We start from the raw sequence: 13999 nt of genomic DNA on the forward strand, positions 1-13999 counted from the left end.
TAGGGATAAGGAAGTAATGGCCCTGATGTTGCTCACAATTAGTCTGAAAGCTTGACGTGGTTACATCACAGTGTCCCATCATAACAACCTTCAGCTAGGCCGTTATTAATGAATCTGTCAAGTATGTCACTGCTGCTTGCTAGTGCCAACCGGTGACTGCTTGTGAAAGTGAAGTTTATTCTCGTCAGGCTGCTGTTAATAATGCAAGTTGTATAATCCGTTACTCTTTTTTTCCTTCTGTGCAGCTCAGAGAATTGCATGGCATTGCGTAGGGCTTCGCAGAAATGCAGTTAGTTGGTATTCAGGCTTTTTGTACTGAAGTTTTCTTTCAGCTCCAGTTACACAGTGTATCTCCCCTCGCTTTATACTTGGATTAAAAACCCACTAAGCTATCATTATGTTCTGCACCAGAAGCCCAAAGCCAATTTATTGTTTTTAAGCCATTTTCATTTTCTGGGTTTTGTGCGGGCTATTGTTTTAATAATACTGTATGAATTTAAGAAAAAAAATGCTGAAAGATAATGGAGATGAAATATGATGATCTTCCCCATTTCAACTGGATTTTCTGGCTCAGGGTTTTCATAAATTCACCCTTTTAGCAAGGCCAAATAATATGGCCATCCTCCTAATCTGTCACAACCCTGTTCCAAGAAAAGTTGGCAAGCTGTGTAAAATGTAAACAAGAGCACAGTGCAATGACTTTCAAATAATCTATTTTACAATGGTTCTAATATAACATTTTCCAGATGTTGAATTATGTACATTTTTTTTTAAAATATATATTTAAGGAGACGATTTTTTACTGTTTTAAGGTCTGTCTTGCTTGTTAGGGATTTCAATTTTCAGCATTTCAGTGTCATATTTTTTCCCCATTTCATAACCTGCCAGCTGTTTTCAGTGTGTGATAGGTCTAAACAGCAGGTAAGCTGGCCAGTTTAGCACATGGACTCTTTAGCTACTGAGCTGTGGTTTTGTAATATGTGTATATGTTGTGATATGGCATTGTCTTGCTAAAATAAGCTAAGCCTTCCCTCAAAAAGATGTCTGTATTTGGCAGCACATATTTCTCCAAATTGGAGTTGGCTTTTGAATTGCATGGTGAGGTTGACAAAGTATTTCTTATTTTAATTGGTCAGACAACAGGGCAGTTTTTCACTTTACCTTACTTCCCATTAAATGAACGTTTTGTCTTTTACATGGTAGAAATGACATTCTTGAAGTGCTGTTTGCAGTGATGAACCATGCTTTCTAACAGTGGTTTTAGAAATGCTGCTGAGCATTATTTATCGGTTTGTTTTTTGTTTTTTTGTAATATTAATATTTTTATTTCATTAATATTACATTTTTTGCAGTCCTATCTCAGGGGCTAAAGGTGCTGTAAAAGCCATTCAGTCTTAATCTTTGGCCTTGTACCTTGTGCAGAGAGATTTCTCTGTATTCCGTAAGTCTTTTAATGATATGCCCTGTTGATTTTATTTTTTTATTTGTATTGAGAAGTGACTTTAACTTGTTGAACTTATTAGCTATTGGTAGTCTTTCACAGAATAGTGACGCCATCCTCATGTTTATGTCTGAAAGTAGTGTGTTCCCAAATTTGTTTTAGGCATTACACAACAACCCAATGTTTGTGATACGCACATAAAATATCATCTTTTTGTTATTTGTTTAGCATTCGTTTTTTCTTGGAAATTGTTCAGTCTATTAATATTCATACTTGGCTTAGAACCATCATAACTTATCTCCCTTTCGCTCCTCTAGCTCTGCTCTGCACGGCGGTGGTCAGTGTGCCCCCTTAGAAAGAAGAGAAGTGCCATCTGTGATCATCGACTACGAGGATGATAAGGAGAACCTGCCTAATGAATCTGACTATGAAGATCTACCCAGCATGTATAAGGATGAGGATGATGATGTGGATGACGATGAAGACGATGATGAAGATGACGACTCGATATTTACAAGTAAGTGGCAGCTGTCATGGTAACACCGAGTAGTGAAATTGCACTACTGCACTATGCTCATCAGCAGATGCCTGATCTGTCCCTTAAGCTATTACTGTCTGACTTTTGAGGATGTTATTTTGATTTAGTTTATCAAGTACGATTGGTTATTTATTTATTTATTTTTTTTAACTATGCACCCAAACAATTTAAAACATTTAAAAATCCGTTTGTTTTTTTTTTATTATTTAACTATAAAATGTGATCTGTCACTTTAGGCTTCTTTTTGTGATAATTAACTGTGACACACACATACACACTGGGGCATGCCTCGTTTAGTTAGTGTGTGTTATATAAAATACCAAAAATAACAGTAAATGTTAAGCTAAGGATTAATGCCAGTTGAGATAACTATAACATACCTGTGCTACAGTATTGCTTGGTCTGTGATTTTTAGTTGTTGTCAGATGGTTGTTAGGCAACATGATATCATAATATGTCATGTTTAATTAAACTTTTCTAGGCATATAAATTAAATCATACTATGGTTTTATGTAGCATTGTTCATGCATAAACGTAGGACCAATTCTGTGCAGTTATTGAAGCTAACTGCTGTTGGTGGTGTGCATGAGCTGCATATTTTGTTAACACACCCCATTCTTTCTGTGAATTGCTCACTCGAGCTGCAGTGTGACCTCTCCAAACATGTACATTTTGTTCTGCACTAGTTGTAAGTCAAATTAAAGTCGAAGGTAGGGCATTTGAGAAACAGGGTGCCTTAGCAACAGAAGTGTCTTTCTCTGTTTTTGTTTGGACAGCTCATGTTTGCAGACATAGAGACTGTTTGTTTGACTGATCATAATTGTCAGGGCTCCTTATTTCACATGAAGGCTCTTGGAACTCAGATTTAAACTGACCTTCAAAGTAGGGCCGAAAGATTCACAGAAATGTATCTAGAATTTAATTATCAGCCAAAACTTTGATGCATATTCTCTTGGAAAAACTGCTGAACTGTGCAGAATGCATGGAAGGAACATAATGTGAGAGAGCTATTGTTTTAAATCCATGGTATAAAATATTGAAAACTCTGTTTTCTGGAAGATCCAGAAAACAGAGGCCAAATAGCAAAGATCAGTACATTAAACCCCATTTTTGTGTACTTATTTTTACCATACCTACCATACCAATACCTATTTACCATAACTATTTTAACATTTTGCATTTCAAATTTAGGTACACTGGCTCAGAAGGTACTAAGAAAAGACTCTTTGGCCATCAAGCTGAGTAACCGTCCATCTAAGAGGGAACTGGAGGAGAAAAACATCCTGCCCATGCAGACAGATGAAGAGAGACTGGAATCTAGGCAGCAGATAGGCACCAAACTCACAAGGTGAGAATCATACGCACATGCTTTTCTTCTTAGCCTGAATACAATTACAATACAGCCACAATTTCTGGGACAGATATTTCCAGCAGGCCTGGCTGATGTTGCTGTAGCCAGCCCGATAACAGCTGTTGGGCAACATCACTGGCTTTTCTCAGCCATCGCAAGCATTTGTTTTACTTTGGGCTGACAATTCCTAATGTCCTGGCTTAACAGTATTGTGACTCAGTCCAAAGCCCATGTGAGTCTTATTTTTATTCAGTCTTTTCTATCCTTTCAGTTTTTTCCTTCCCAATATCCGATAAGGATAAACGCTTTATTTCGTTAAAACGAGTCTCTGAAAATGGAGCTGACCTAATTTCAGTGATGCATCAAACTCCCCCCTCCTCCTTTTTTTCCCTGCTCTTGTCTTCTCTCTCGAGTGCTCTCTCTCTCCATTTCTCTCTCTAACCCTGTCTCTCTCTCACTTTCTTCCTCTCCTGCCTGACTCCCTGCCTCGCTCACTGAATCACCACAGTGATGCATGTGCCAAACTATCTCCACCCGACTCCTCCACACAGCAGCACCGCGCAAGCCGCTTCATATCAGCAGTTTACACACACTGCAGTGATGCCGTGTGTGCAAGTCGTAGGAATGTATATACATATGTTGAGGTCATGAATGTGAATTCTAGTAACTGAGCAGATCAAACAATGCAATGTTTGGTCTCATTTGATTTCACTGGGCTTTATGAACATCCGCGGCTAAATAAAGCGGATGTAATAATGTGGTAAGGGGGCAAAGAAACCACCAGCTACTTGGTAAAAATGAAAATCTGAATAGTGCAATTCGATATGAGATGCGGCACTGACGGAGTATTACCTAGAGACACTGGCACTACTCCTCACTGTGACGGCAGCACAGTACATGTTCTCAGACATACTGTCTGCTTAGTTCTCATGTTCCAGCTCTGTAACAGCGTCCTTTATACAGTATCACCTAACAAACACTTTCCCATTTCACTCTTTATTACCAGCGGCATTGTGTCCTTTAAAGTAATTGCTTGTGCCAGGCCAGTTAGAATTGATTATGATAATGCTGATCTAGGACACGCTGACCTCAGCTTAGTTCTGCTGACCTGATTCACTGGGAAAAGTATGGAAAGTAAAATGAAGTGCTTTTACCCTTCATAAAGTTAATAAACGCACGGTTTTATCCTGTTTTTTTTTTTTTTTTCCTTTCTCCACTGAATTTAATGACTGTATTCATATTTTCATGTAACATGTATTTTATTCCTTATTTTCCTTTTTTTCTTGGGCAGATTTCTTAGGCGTTCTTATATCTTATTTGTGTGTATTGAATTTCTGGATGTAATTACAATGATGTTTGTCCTTCTAAATGCTGCTAAATAATTGGTTGGTATAAGTCAGCAGCAGCTCAGAGAGAAAGAAACTCAATCAATGATTAACCACACATCATTGATATCTGGAAGGGTTACAAATTTTACTTGTTCAGAAGGAATTTGTATTCTCCGCAATACTTGCACCGGGTTCAGAAACAAGCACTTTTTAAAATATTAATAAGGCTGAAAATGTTTAAAAAGATTTTTTCGGGATTTTCTGAAACTGATAACTTTTACTATTCTAGCCATGTATCAAAACATTCAGCTGTAAAGAATAAAGAGCTTAAAGCAAAGACTTGGGTTTAATTTGAGTGGTTAAACAAAAATATAGCACTAACTATATATTTTAATGTCACTCATCTCCATCCACTCCACCATGCCTGCAAACTCTTCTTCACCTCTCTTATGCACCTCACTATCTGCATTTTCTTTACATGGTTGGCCCCAGGTATTTAAATTCATCTACCTTCACCATCTCTATTCTTTGCATCACTTAAACTGGTAAAAGGTTCAAAAGTAAATGGAGCTTACTACATAATCTTCAATCCATGCTGAGATATCCAAAAACCCAGTCTGGGATTTAGTGCCTGGACCTTTCTTTGCACAGAACTATGTCTGGCTACAGTATCTTATTTTGATGAGCAGTAACAGGTCAGATCTAAAGAAACTGAGTCAATCATTGATCCAGTGCTCAAAGACAGATCTACCACCACTTGTTTTGGATAGATTGCTATTATAAGAGTCTCCAGCTGAAAGTATTTTGAGTGACTGCCTTTGTGCATCTTAGTACTTCCAGCCACTTAATAATCATACAAGAGATAACCTATACACAGCATATCTACTCTGATGTTGTATAAAATAAAAAAAGCATATCTGGCTGTTCTGTTTTTTGCTGTGTAGGTGCTGTATGCAGTAAATTTGTAATGACCTTTTTACTCAGCAGCTGAAGGTGTCACAGTCATATTTTCCTGATACAGCATCAGATAAGAGTTTGGGGTATCTGGCTTTGCTTTTAGCCTTATTTCTGCACTCCATCACTGCTTTATCATCGAGTCATTGTGGGGATTGGTGATCATGAATGAGTGACGTTTTTGGATTTTCACCTGTCAAGCTGTCATGAGGCAAGAGCTTAAATAAGATAAAAGCCTTTCAACTAAAACAATATACAACTCTGTTGCTCATAAATAATTTCTACAGGACACAAGGAAGAATGAGAATTGAGGTCATTTGTATTCAGTTCAGTTTGAGAATGCATTTTACTCTAAACTTACTCTACGCAACTTATTCCCAGCACTATATAAAAGAGCTCGTTCTGTGAGCCAACGTGTCAATAAGATAAACTTGTCGGGAGTCGATGTCAAAGCTGGGAAGTGAATGCTCTGCAGAATGTAGGGGAGAAAAAAATGAGCTAAGCAGCTTTTTCCTGAACTATACTGTTTTGGAACACTTCTTGTCCTCTCAAAATACCCTGAATTTTCGTGTGTGACGTGACTGCATCACATCAGTTCTGCAAATTTGGCAGCTGCACATTCACATTGCGGATCTCCCCTTATAAAACATCCCAAAAGTGTTGTGGATTCAGATCTGGTGACTACTGAGGTTATTGAGGTGACTGTACTCACTGCCAAGCTGATGTGCCCAGTTAGTGGTGACTTTAGCTTTGTAACAAGGTGCATCATCAAGCTGGAAGTAGCCATCAGTAATTTGTAGGAAGAAAAGATCAACTTGGTCAGCAATGATACTCATACAGACAATGGCAGTCAAACAGTGATAGTTTAAGGAATCCAAGATTTTTTTTCCCCAAACCATCACACCTCCAATCCACAAAGTAAGGTTGGTCCACGGTTTGATGATGTGGATCAGAAATTCTGATTCCATTTATTTCTTAACTGTCTTTGCGTTTGTGCTTAAGTTTTTGTGAGCCTCTGCCCACTGCACCCTCAGATTTCTATTGTAGCCTGTTGGCCTCAAAGTTTGAAATTGCATTCTGAGGTGCTTTGCTGCTCTCAGCTGCACTTGCTGGGAGTGGATTTTCTGTACCAGGCTAGCTGTTCTGTGGCCTCTCATCACCAAGATGTTTCCCCTCCTCACTGGGTTCCCCCCCCCCCCCATACTGTTCTGAACTCTAGAGACATTTGTCGCTGAAAATCCCGAGAGATCCACAAACCAGCTTGTCTGGCACTAACAAAGTCATGTTTTCAAAGTCATTCAGATGTTTGATGCGAACATTAATTGAACCCTGTGACTGTTAAAGTCATCTTAATGAGAAAAACCTGTAAAATATTTGGATGTATTTTCTTTTTTTAAATGTGATAGTCTCAAAACTGCTCCCATATTGGTTCAGACTTTCCTCGCTGACCTCCTTTCTCTGATTGTGTGCTGACTGTGGATTTCTGTTTCTCATCAGACGCTTGAGTCAGAGACCCACAGCTGAGGAGCTAGAGCAAAGGAACATCCTCAAACGTGAGTATCTTAAACTTGTGTATTTAACATTACATAGCTAAAAATGTGCAAAAAGGTCCCTCAAACGTTGCGTTTTAGCAACACATGTCCCACATTTGTAGCTGCCTTCTTGTGCATGCTGACTTCATGAAGTGCAGCGTGGAAATTTCTTTTCTTTTCTTTTTTTTTTACATTTTTTATTAATTTTTTAAAAATGATTATTATGAGACCCTGTTATGTGAGTGCTCGTGGACATGCATCTCTTTCTTTTGTTCCTCCTCGATCTGCCTTTTCGTGAAAGTCATGCAAGGTAGCGGGGTTCCCCGAGGAGTCATGTCCACAGAGACTGCTTTCTTAGCTCAAACACATGCAGTATCAGAGAGAAGCAGTTCTGTTTCCTGGGACTCTGCAGATCTCACATCAAAGACTGATTTACCATCAGTTCCTGCTTTCCCAGAGGCTCTTGGATGATTGGCAACAGTACAGGGGGGAAAAAGACAAAGTAACAATTTATGACTGACAAGTCATGCACTCCCTGTCACTCACACGCATACAAAACCAAGGTTAAACAAACGGGACTTTATTTTGTAATGAAGCAACATCTAAAATCCCAAACTGCAAGTAGTACTGGAAATGGAGTGTGTGTTTAGTACAAGCATAAATACAGACTGACTGGTGAAGCTTTTTGCAAACAGCAGCGTCCCAGTGTGCTTCTTGTTTACTCTTGTCTCTCGTTTTAACTTATCTTTTTGTTTTGTTTGTCATTGTGATTCCGGTGGAATCTGCAGGACAACACATACAGGAATTTAGTGAGGAATAAGAACTTGATGTAAACAGCAAAAGAGAACTATATACATTTGAAAAGCTCTGGGACAATGTGAAAGAAACAAAGCAGTCACTCCTCATGCTTAACCTCTCCTAAAAGCGTAAAACAGCCAATGATGGAAGCTTTTTAAGCTTTAAGGGACTTATCCAGTTAAGTGTGGAACAAATGAGGCATTTTAAGCAAGCTGCGCGCTTGTACTTATTTCACAAAGAGCCCCACTGTACGGATGCCTGTATTCAAAGGTTAACACTTCATCCTTTCATTCTTTGCAGCTCGCAATGAGCAGGAGGAAATGGAGGAGAAAAGGGAGATAAAACGAAGGCTCACGCGAAAGGTGAGTCCAAAATAGCTCCAAAAGTGTGAACCCACACTTGCTCTTTTGGCACTTGGAGGGGGTAAGTTGTTGGCCAGGATAAACAAACACTATGACAGTGAGTCATCTGATGAAATGGAGTGTCTGTGTATGCGTGGGCCTGGTGTTGGTACTTCTCAGGTTTCCCTCAGGAGACACTGATGCCCTTGTTGCCCTTGTCCCTTCAACATGTTGGATGCCAAACTCTTAGACCCCATAGGGAGGTGTTGAGCATGTTCCCATCCCTGTCAAATTAAAGAATAACACTTTCTGCTCACCTGCAGATATGCTTCTCAAAACAAAACCTCTCAGCTGTTGGACAAATACCAATGATGATATATACTTTAAAATATGCGAGTTTTTAAAAATGCAAGAATAGAGAGAAGGGTTGTTTTTTTTTGTTTTGTTTTTTTTTTAAAAGTTGTAATCAGAAACATGGCTGTAACTGGAAGCGATTTACTCCAAGGTGAACCAAGGTCAAAATAACCAACATAACAGAGCTATTTTTTCAAAAAGTAGTGCTACCCAATTCTCAAGAAATCAAGTAAAAAATATGTACTCTAACCATGACTCCCTAGAATATGTGAATGAGGAGGAAAAACTGTAAAATAAAATGTCATTTCATCCCTTCTGCTTCAGCGCTATATGCTATTAAAGGGAATTAATCTGAATCTACTTCCGGCTGCTCCCTTACTCACAAGAAGTCGCCACAGTGGGTAGCTCCTCATGTTTGATTCGGCAGATTTTTACACCAGATGCCCTTTCTGACACAACCCCAAAGGGATTTGTGTCTCCTTCCAGGATCAAACTGTGGATCTTTCACTTGTTATGCAAATGTGTAAACCAAGTAACGGAAGAACCAGGCTTTTTAAACAGCAGGGTGTTGTAATACTTCATCACTTCATCAGGCAAGGACCTGAGTCTAGCTGTTCCGAAAGACACCTCATAAGTACGGAAGGAGACGTTACCTCACAAAAAAATAGATCTACACTCAGGCGTAGAGCCATAGCACCCATTTTAAAGGTTATATATGAGATTCTACATGAGGCAGTGGGAGCTTTTCATTATGCTGTTATGTTTCCATGTTCCTGAAATATTCATGCATCATTATGTGTGTGCAGCATGTTATAAATAACTTACTTTGCTGAAGACTAACTACATAAAACCACAGATTTCCAATTTGACAGCTTTAGTATGTCTGCCCTTGCATCTTTCTTATTTTTTGCTGGGTGTACCTGAGAGGAGAGAGGTTAGAGTAATGAAAAGCACCCTGTGCAGCTGAAGAGAGACATGCAGGTACTCTAATCTAATCCATTGTTTGTTAAATTTTGCTTATTGCTTCTTAAACTAAAATAAAGTTTTCTGGGTTTCCTTTATAACCCCACTTTCTTATGAGAATTATGATCAGTATCTGAGTAAAGTAATCAGTGTCAAGCAGAAACTGAAATGTTAATTTGAGACTTTTTCAACACAATAAAATATCAGGACTGGTTTCTTGACCTCCTCACTCCTTCCTCCTGCATAAGAAAAAAAATGCAGGCTGAAGACTTTCTATGAGAAATGTAATATATGTTTTTAATTTTTCTCATTTTTGCTCCAGCTGAGCCAGAGGCCCACTGTAGAGGAACTGAGACAGGCCAAAATCCTCATTCGATTCAGTGACTATGTGGAGGTGTCAGATGCCCAGGACTACGACAGGCGGGCGGATAAGCCCTGGACCCGGCTTACTGCAGCTGATAAGGTCAGTTTACTAATCTTACTGTTAAAATTAGATAATCTCTGATATTCTCAAGATTCCCCCTTTCCTAATTTGATTTGTCACTCTTAAGCTCTGCTTCTGTGCTTCTTATGACACGCTCATAGTAGCAGAAGGGTGTGTTCCTCCTCTTTCATAATGAAAAGTCCAACTCTGTTGTTTGGTTTGCCTTTGTGAAACAGCCTGAAGCAATCCTGCTGCTCACTGTCCTGTGATCTAAGACTTTTAATGAGCTCTAGAGTTTGCTGAGCAGATATTCTGCATCGTCCTAAACACTACGGGCACACCTGAGGTCCACTCATGTGAAATGTGAGAAATCATAAGGATTCAGCATTTTGGTTATGCAACATCTCCACTTACATAAGAGTGTAATTGGACAAGCAGTGCCTCAAGAAGCCCCCCAACACTGCTGTGCTGATGTTTTATTTTGTTGTTTTTTTCGTTTGCTACTTCTGCCGTCCAACACAGAATTTTGTTTGGTCTCCTGCCGTGGACGCATCCTCCCTGAGGCAGAAGACATCCCCTTGCGTCACGTTGAATAGTAGAAGCAATCACCTGACCGGGGTTCTGTTACATGCTGTGACATTGTAGAGGGGATGTAAGGTCATTAAAAAAGATTGTATCGTACCATTTTTATATACAGAAGCCATGATTCACTACCCGCTGGTTTGGACTCAAAAGCTTGCTTTGGTGAGGCCCAATTGGTGAAATTACACCACAGTGCCCCCTGCTGATGCATTCAGATCACTGCAGGGTTTTTTTTTTCCCACTCTGAAATCTGCTTTATTTGGAGCTTTGGATCCAAAGACTGTAAAAAAGTAGATATTGCTTTGATGTTCTAAAAATACAGCTGTCATGGTCAAATCTAAAAATTCCATTTAACTGTATTCTCTTTATCTGTCCTATATAAATCAATGCTATCAAAACTTAATGCTATTTAAAGAGGAATCTATCCAAGTAAATCATCAACAGATTGTAAATTATGTTAGGGCTGTTAGAAGTCTCAAGAGGGGGAAATTGAAGGTTCCTGTGATGTGAGAAAAGAATTCAGAAGACTCATTCATGGCTTTGAGATGAGCATAAATAATGCATGAAGCATACTAAAAGGAGTCAGGGCTTAAAGGCTGCCGTTTGTGAGCTAAGCCTTTGCAGCTTCGCTCAGTCTTCTTCCTCTTTGTCCTCTGCAGGCAGCTATAAGGAAGGAACTCAACGATTTCAAGAGCAACGAGATGGAAGTGCACGAATCAAGTCGCCATTTAACCAGGTACAAACTACCAGCTTGCATGATTGATATCACTTCAAATGCAGCCAAAAATATTGGCACGCACGTGCCGACTTCTTCTTGAAACTTCAAAACCTCTCTCTCTTTTTTTTTTTTTTATATATATCTTTCTAGGTTTCACAGACCATAGTAGACCACCACTGTCTCGAGCAGTGCCCAACCGGCGCTCTCCTCCACTGAGAACCTTAAGTGCTGGACAGCAAAATGGTGCCCGTTTCTACAATAAGGCCATGTCTTCTGAAATGCCTTTTCAAGTCCCACACAACTGAGTCGGTACTACGCCACAAGACGCAGACACCCACTACTCCATCCATGTAGTAGCACACAAAGACTCCAGCCGATTCACATTGCCCCCGCCCCGTGTGGAATTTGCTCGACTATCTCTAAAACCTCTCTGCTGAGCTCTCAGGCAGGCACTCAGTTCTGTGGTGATTGGATAGCAGACCAGTTTTCTCGTTTGCGATTGATTGGCACACTTGTGTCATCTACCGAGGGCAACTGTACCTTGGTATGTCAATAACACCAGTAGACTTGTCTCAGTGGACATGTTTTTATTCCTCTTCTTTATTATGTTGTCACACCAGACTCCTTTAGCCCTTACGGACAGCTTTTGTGCCAGGATGCAGGGTTGATTGTTCTGAGCTCACTATGTCATCAGAAGCTCCATCATTACTACACCTGCTGGGACTTTGGAAACAGCTTAGAGAAACAGGAGGAAGGGCGGGAGGGAAGGAGGCGTCCAACATTAAAAATCATGTGCAATACGTTTTTTTTTTTTTTTCCTTCTGCTTTTCTTAGACTATAGCACCCCCTGGAGTGTCCTCTATGTCATTACTATGTAGTCCTGACTTCTTTCATGCACTTCTCACTGTACCGAAAATGCTGACATTTAATTGCTAACTGTGAATTTAAGAGTTGGGGCTAATGCCTGTACTGTCTCTCTCTTTAAATGTATATTTTGTTTATACTGAAGAAGGTCGAATTTAAAGAAGAATCTCGTTTAACTACATTTTATTCATGTCGGTCTTATAAATTTACTGTCAAAATTTGCAGCTGGCGGATATTTTCTGGTTTCCAGTGTGTGCAAGAATGACCTGTTTTGTATTATTTTGACAGTGTTAACTGTTTTTTTTTTTTTTTGTTTGTTTGTTTTTTATAGAGGCGCTCGGCTCATAAACGATTAATTTACATCTTTACATGTCAGTGCTTTGATGTGTGTGATTTATATCAAGAGATGACTCACCACATTGTCTCTTTTTCTTTTGCAGAAGTGTGTGAAATGATCTTTGCTCATAACGTGCATTGTATTATACACTTTACTTTTATACTTGTGTCACCCAAGCTTTTGACGAAGCAATACCCAGCGTTTATAGAGAAAAGGTTAAACTGCAGGTGTACCCCCCCACACACACACAAACACATCATTGTTTTTTACTGTGCGTACATACTATGCCTACACTTCAGGGTTTAAAGTTTTCTTTTATACCTTACTTTAAAAAAGAAAAAAGGAAAAAAAAGGCTTTATTCTGGGGGACTTTTTCAGCAATTTTCTTGACTGAGCCACCTGAAAATCTGCCTCTTTGACAGCTTTACCGACACATTCGGACAAGATTTGATGGAACTCTCACCGAAAAAGGATGCATTCTCTATTTCAAAAGATTTGAGCACTGATTTTAGTGTATTCACTGAGTCAGGATTTTTAAATATTTTTATTCCTAAATATAGTTTGCACTGTTAAGAGTGTGGCTTTAAAGTGGCCGTTGTTTCAAGGTAAAGTCCAAATGTGTAAAATATTGTTGGATTTCTGAGGTGTAACCAGTGTGTCTCTTCACTTCAGTGGTCTTTGTTACCTGATCAGCCACCCTTCACCAGTAGTCCAGTGCTCACGAGCTTTATGTGCACAGAATATTTTCATTATTTTCTACTGTATTGCTTTCAAAGTTGCAATATGAAATTGTCAGATGAAGAAACAGTGGAGTTGAACGGCTGCCGGTCGCCTTTTACAATACATCTGTCTGCAAATTAACAGGGTTTCCCCTTATTTTTAAGGACAGTGATAGATGACCTAACGAAATCAGGGAATTGATGACAAAAAAAAAGTTTTGCACTGCATGGTTTGTATGTGAATGGATAGGGGTTTGCTAGATTTCTGAAGAAGTTCAGATCAGAATCAATACACAAGTATTTTTGTTTCCACCCCCCCTCCTCCTTTTTTTTTTTTTTTTCAAATGTCAAAATTTCAATGGATTATCTAATTGCAAACACTTTAATATCTGTGGTATTTCGTGTTGGGAGCAGCTTCTGTATAATTCAGCCATCTCAACATGTTCTTTCATGTTTTTAAGTCCAGAGGTTCAGTACAAGCATAGTAGGAATAGGGAGGAATTTATATTAAAAATACACTCCAGTTCTCATTTTCAGCTCTTTAGTAACAACCTGAGCCAACGGGCTGAGCATGAGGTTTTTTCCATTTTGCTGGAATCAAGGAACATGATGTCAGCAATAATCTGATTCCTTTTACATGTCTGTGGAGCAACTGAACAAAAACTGAATGCAGTCCTCTTTTTCCCCCCATTTTTAATCTACAGAATACTATGTAAAGGATACATCATGCCAATTAAACTCCATTTCTGAATGCA

General features: G+C 39.2%; 1 protein-coding gene across 2 annotated transcripts in view; it reads left to right on the forward strand.

Annotated features, from left to right (window-relative positions):
• Nucleotides 1-13999, forward strand: part of LOC146367677 (phosphatase and actin regulator 1-like) — a 48848-nt gene extending 34849 nt beyond the window's left edge. For both annotated transcript variants that reach the window (XM_084911993.1, XM_084911992.1), the window contains exons 6-12: nucleotides 1759-1958; nucleotides 3171-3327; nucleotides 7110-7165; nucleotides 8243-8304; nucleotides 9923-10063; nucleotides 11266-11342; nucleotides 11475-13999. In XM_084911993.1, the coding sequence (XP_084768119.1) occupies nucleotides 1759-1958; nucleotides 3171-3327; nucleotides 7110-7165; nucleotides 8243-8304; nucleotides 9923-10063; nucleotides 11266-11342; nucleotides 11475-11490 (709 nt within the window). In that variant the 3' untranslated portion in view covers nucleotides 11491-13999. The remainder of the gene's footprint in view (nucleotides 1-1758; nucleotides 1959-3170; nucleotides 3328-7109; nucleotides 7166-8242; nucleotides 8305-9922; nucleotides 10064-11265; nucleotides 11343-11474) is intronic.

The sequence above is a fragment of the Perissodus microlepis genome, chromosome 18, assembly GCF_051167445.1.
Source record: "Perissodus microlepis isolate ML-2025 ecotype Zambia chromosome 18, ASM5116744v1, whole genome shotgun sequence".
In the NCBI taxonomy this organism is placed as follows: Eukaryota; Metazoa; Chordata; class Actinopteri; order Cichliformes; family Cichlidae; genus Perissodus; species Perissodus microlepis.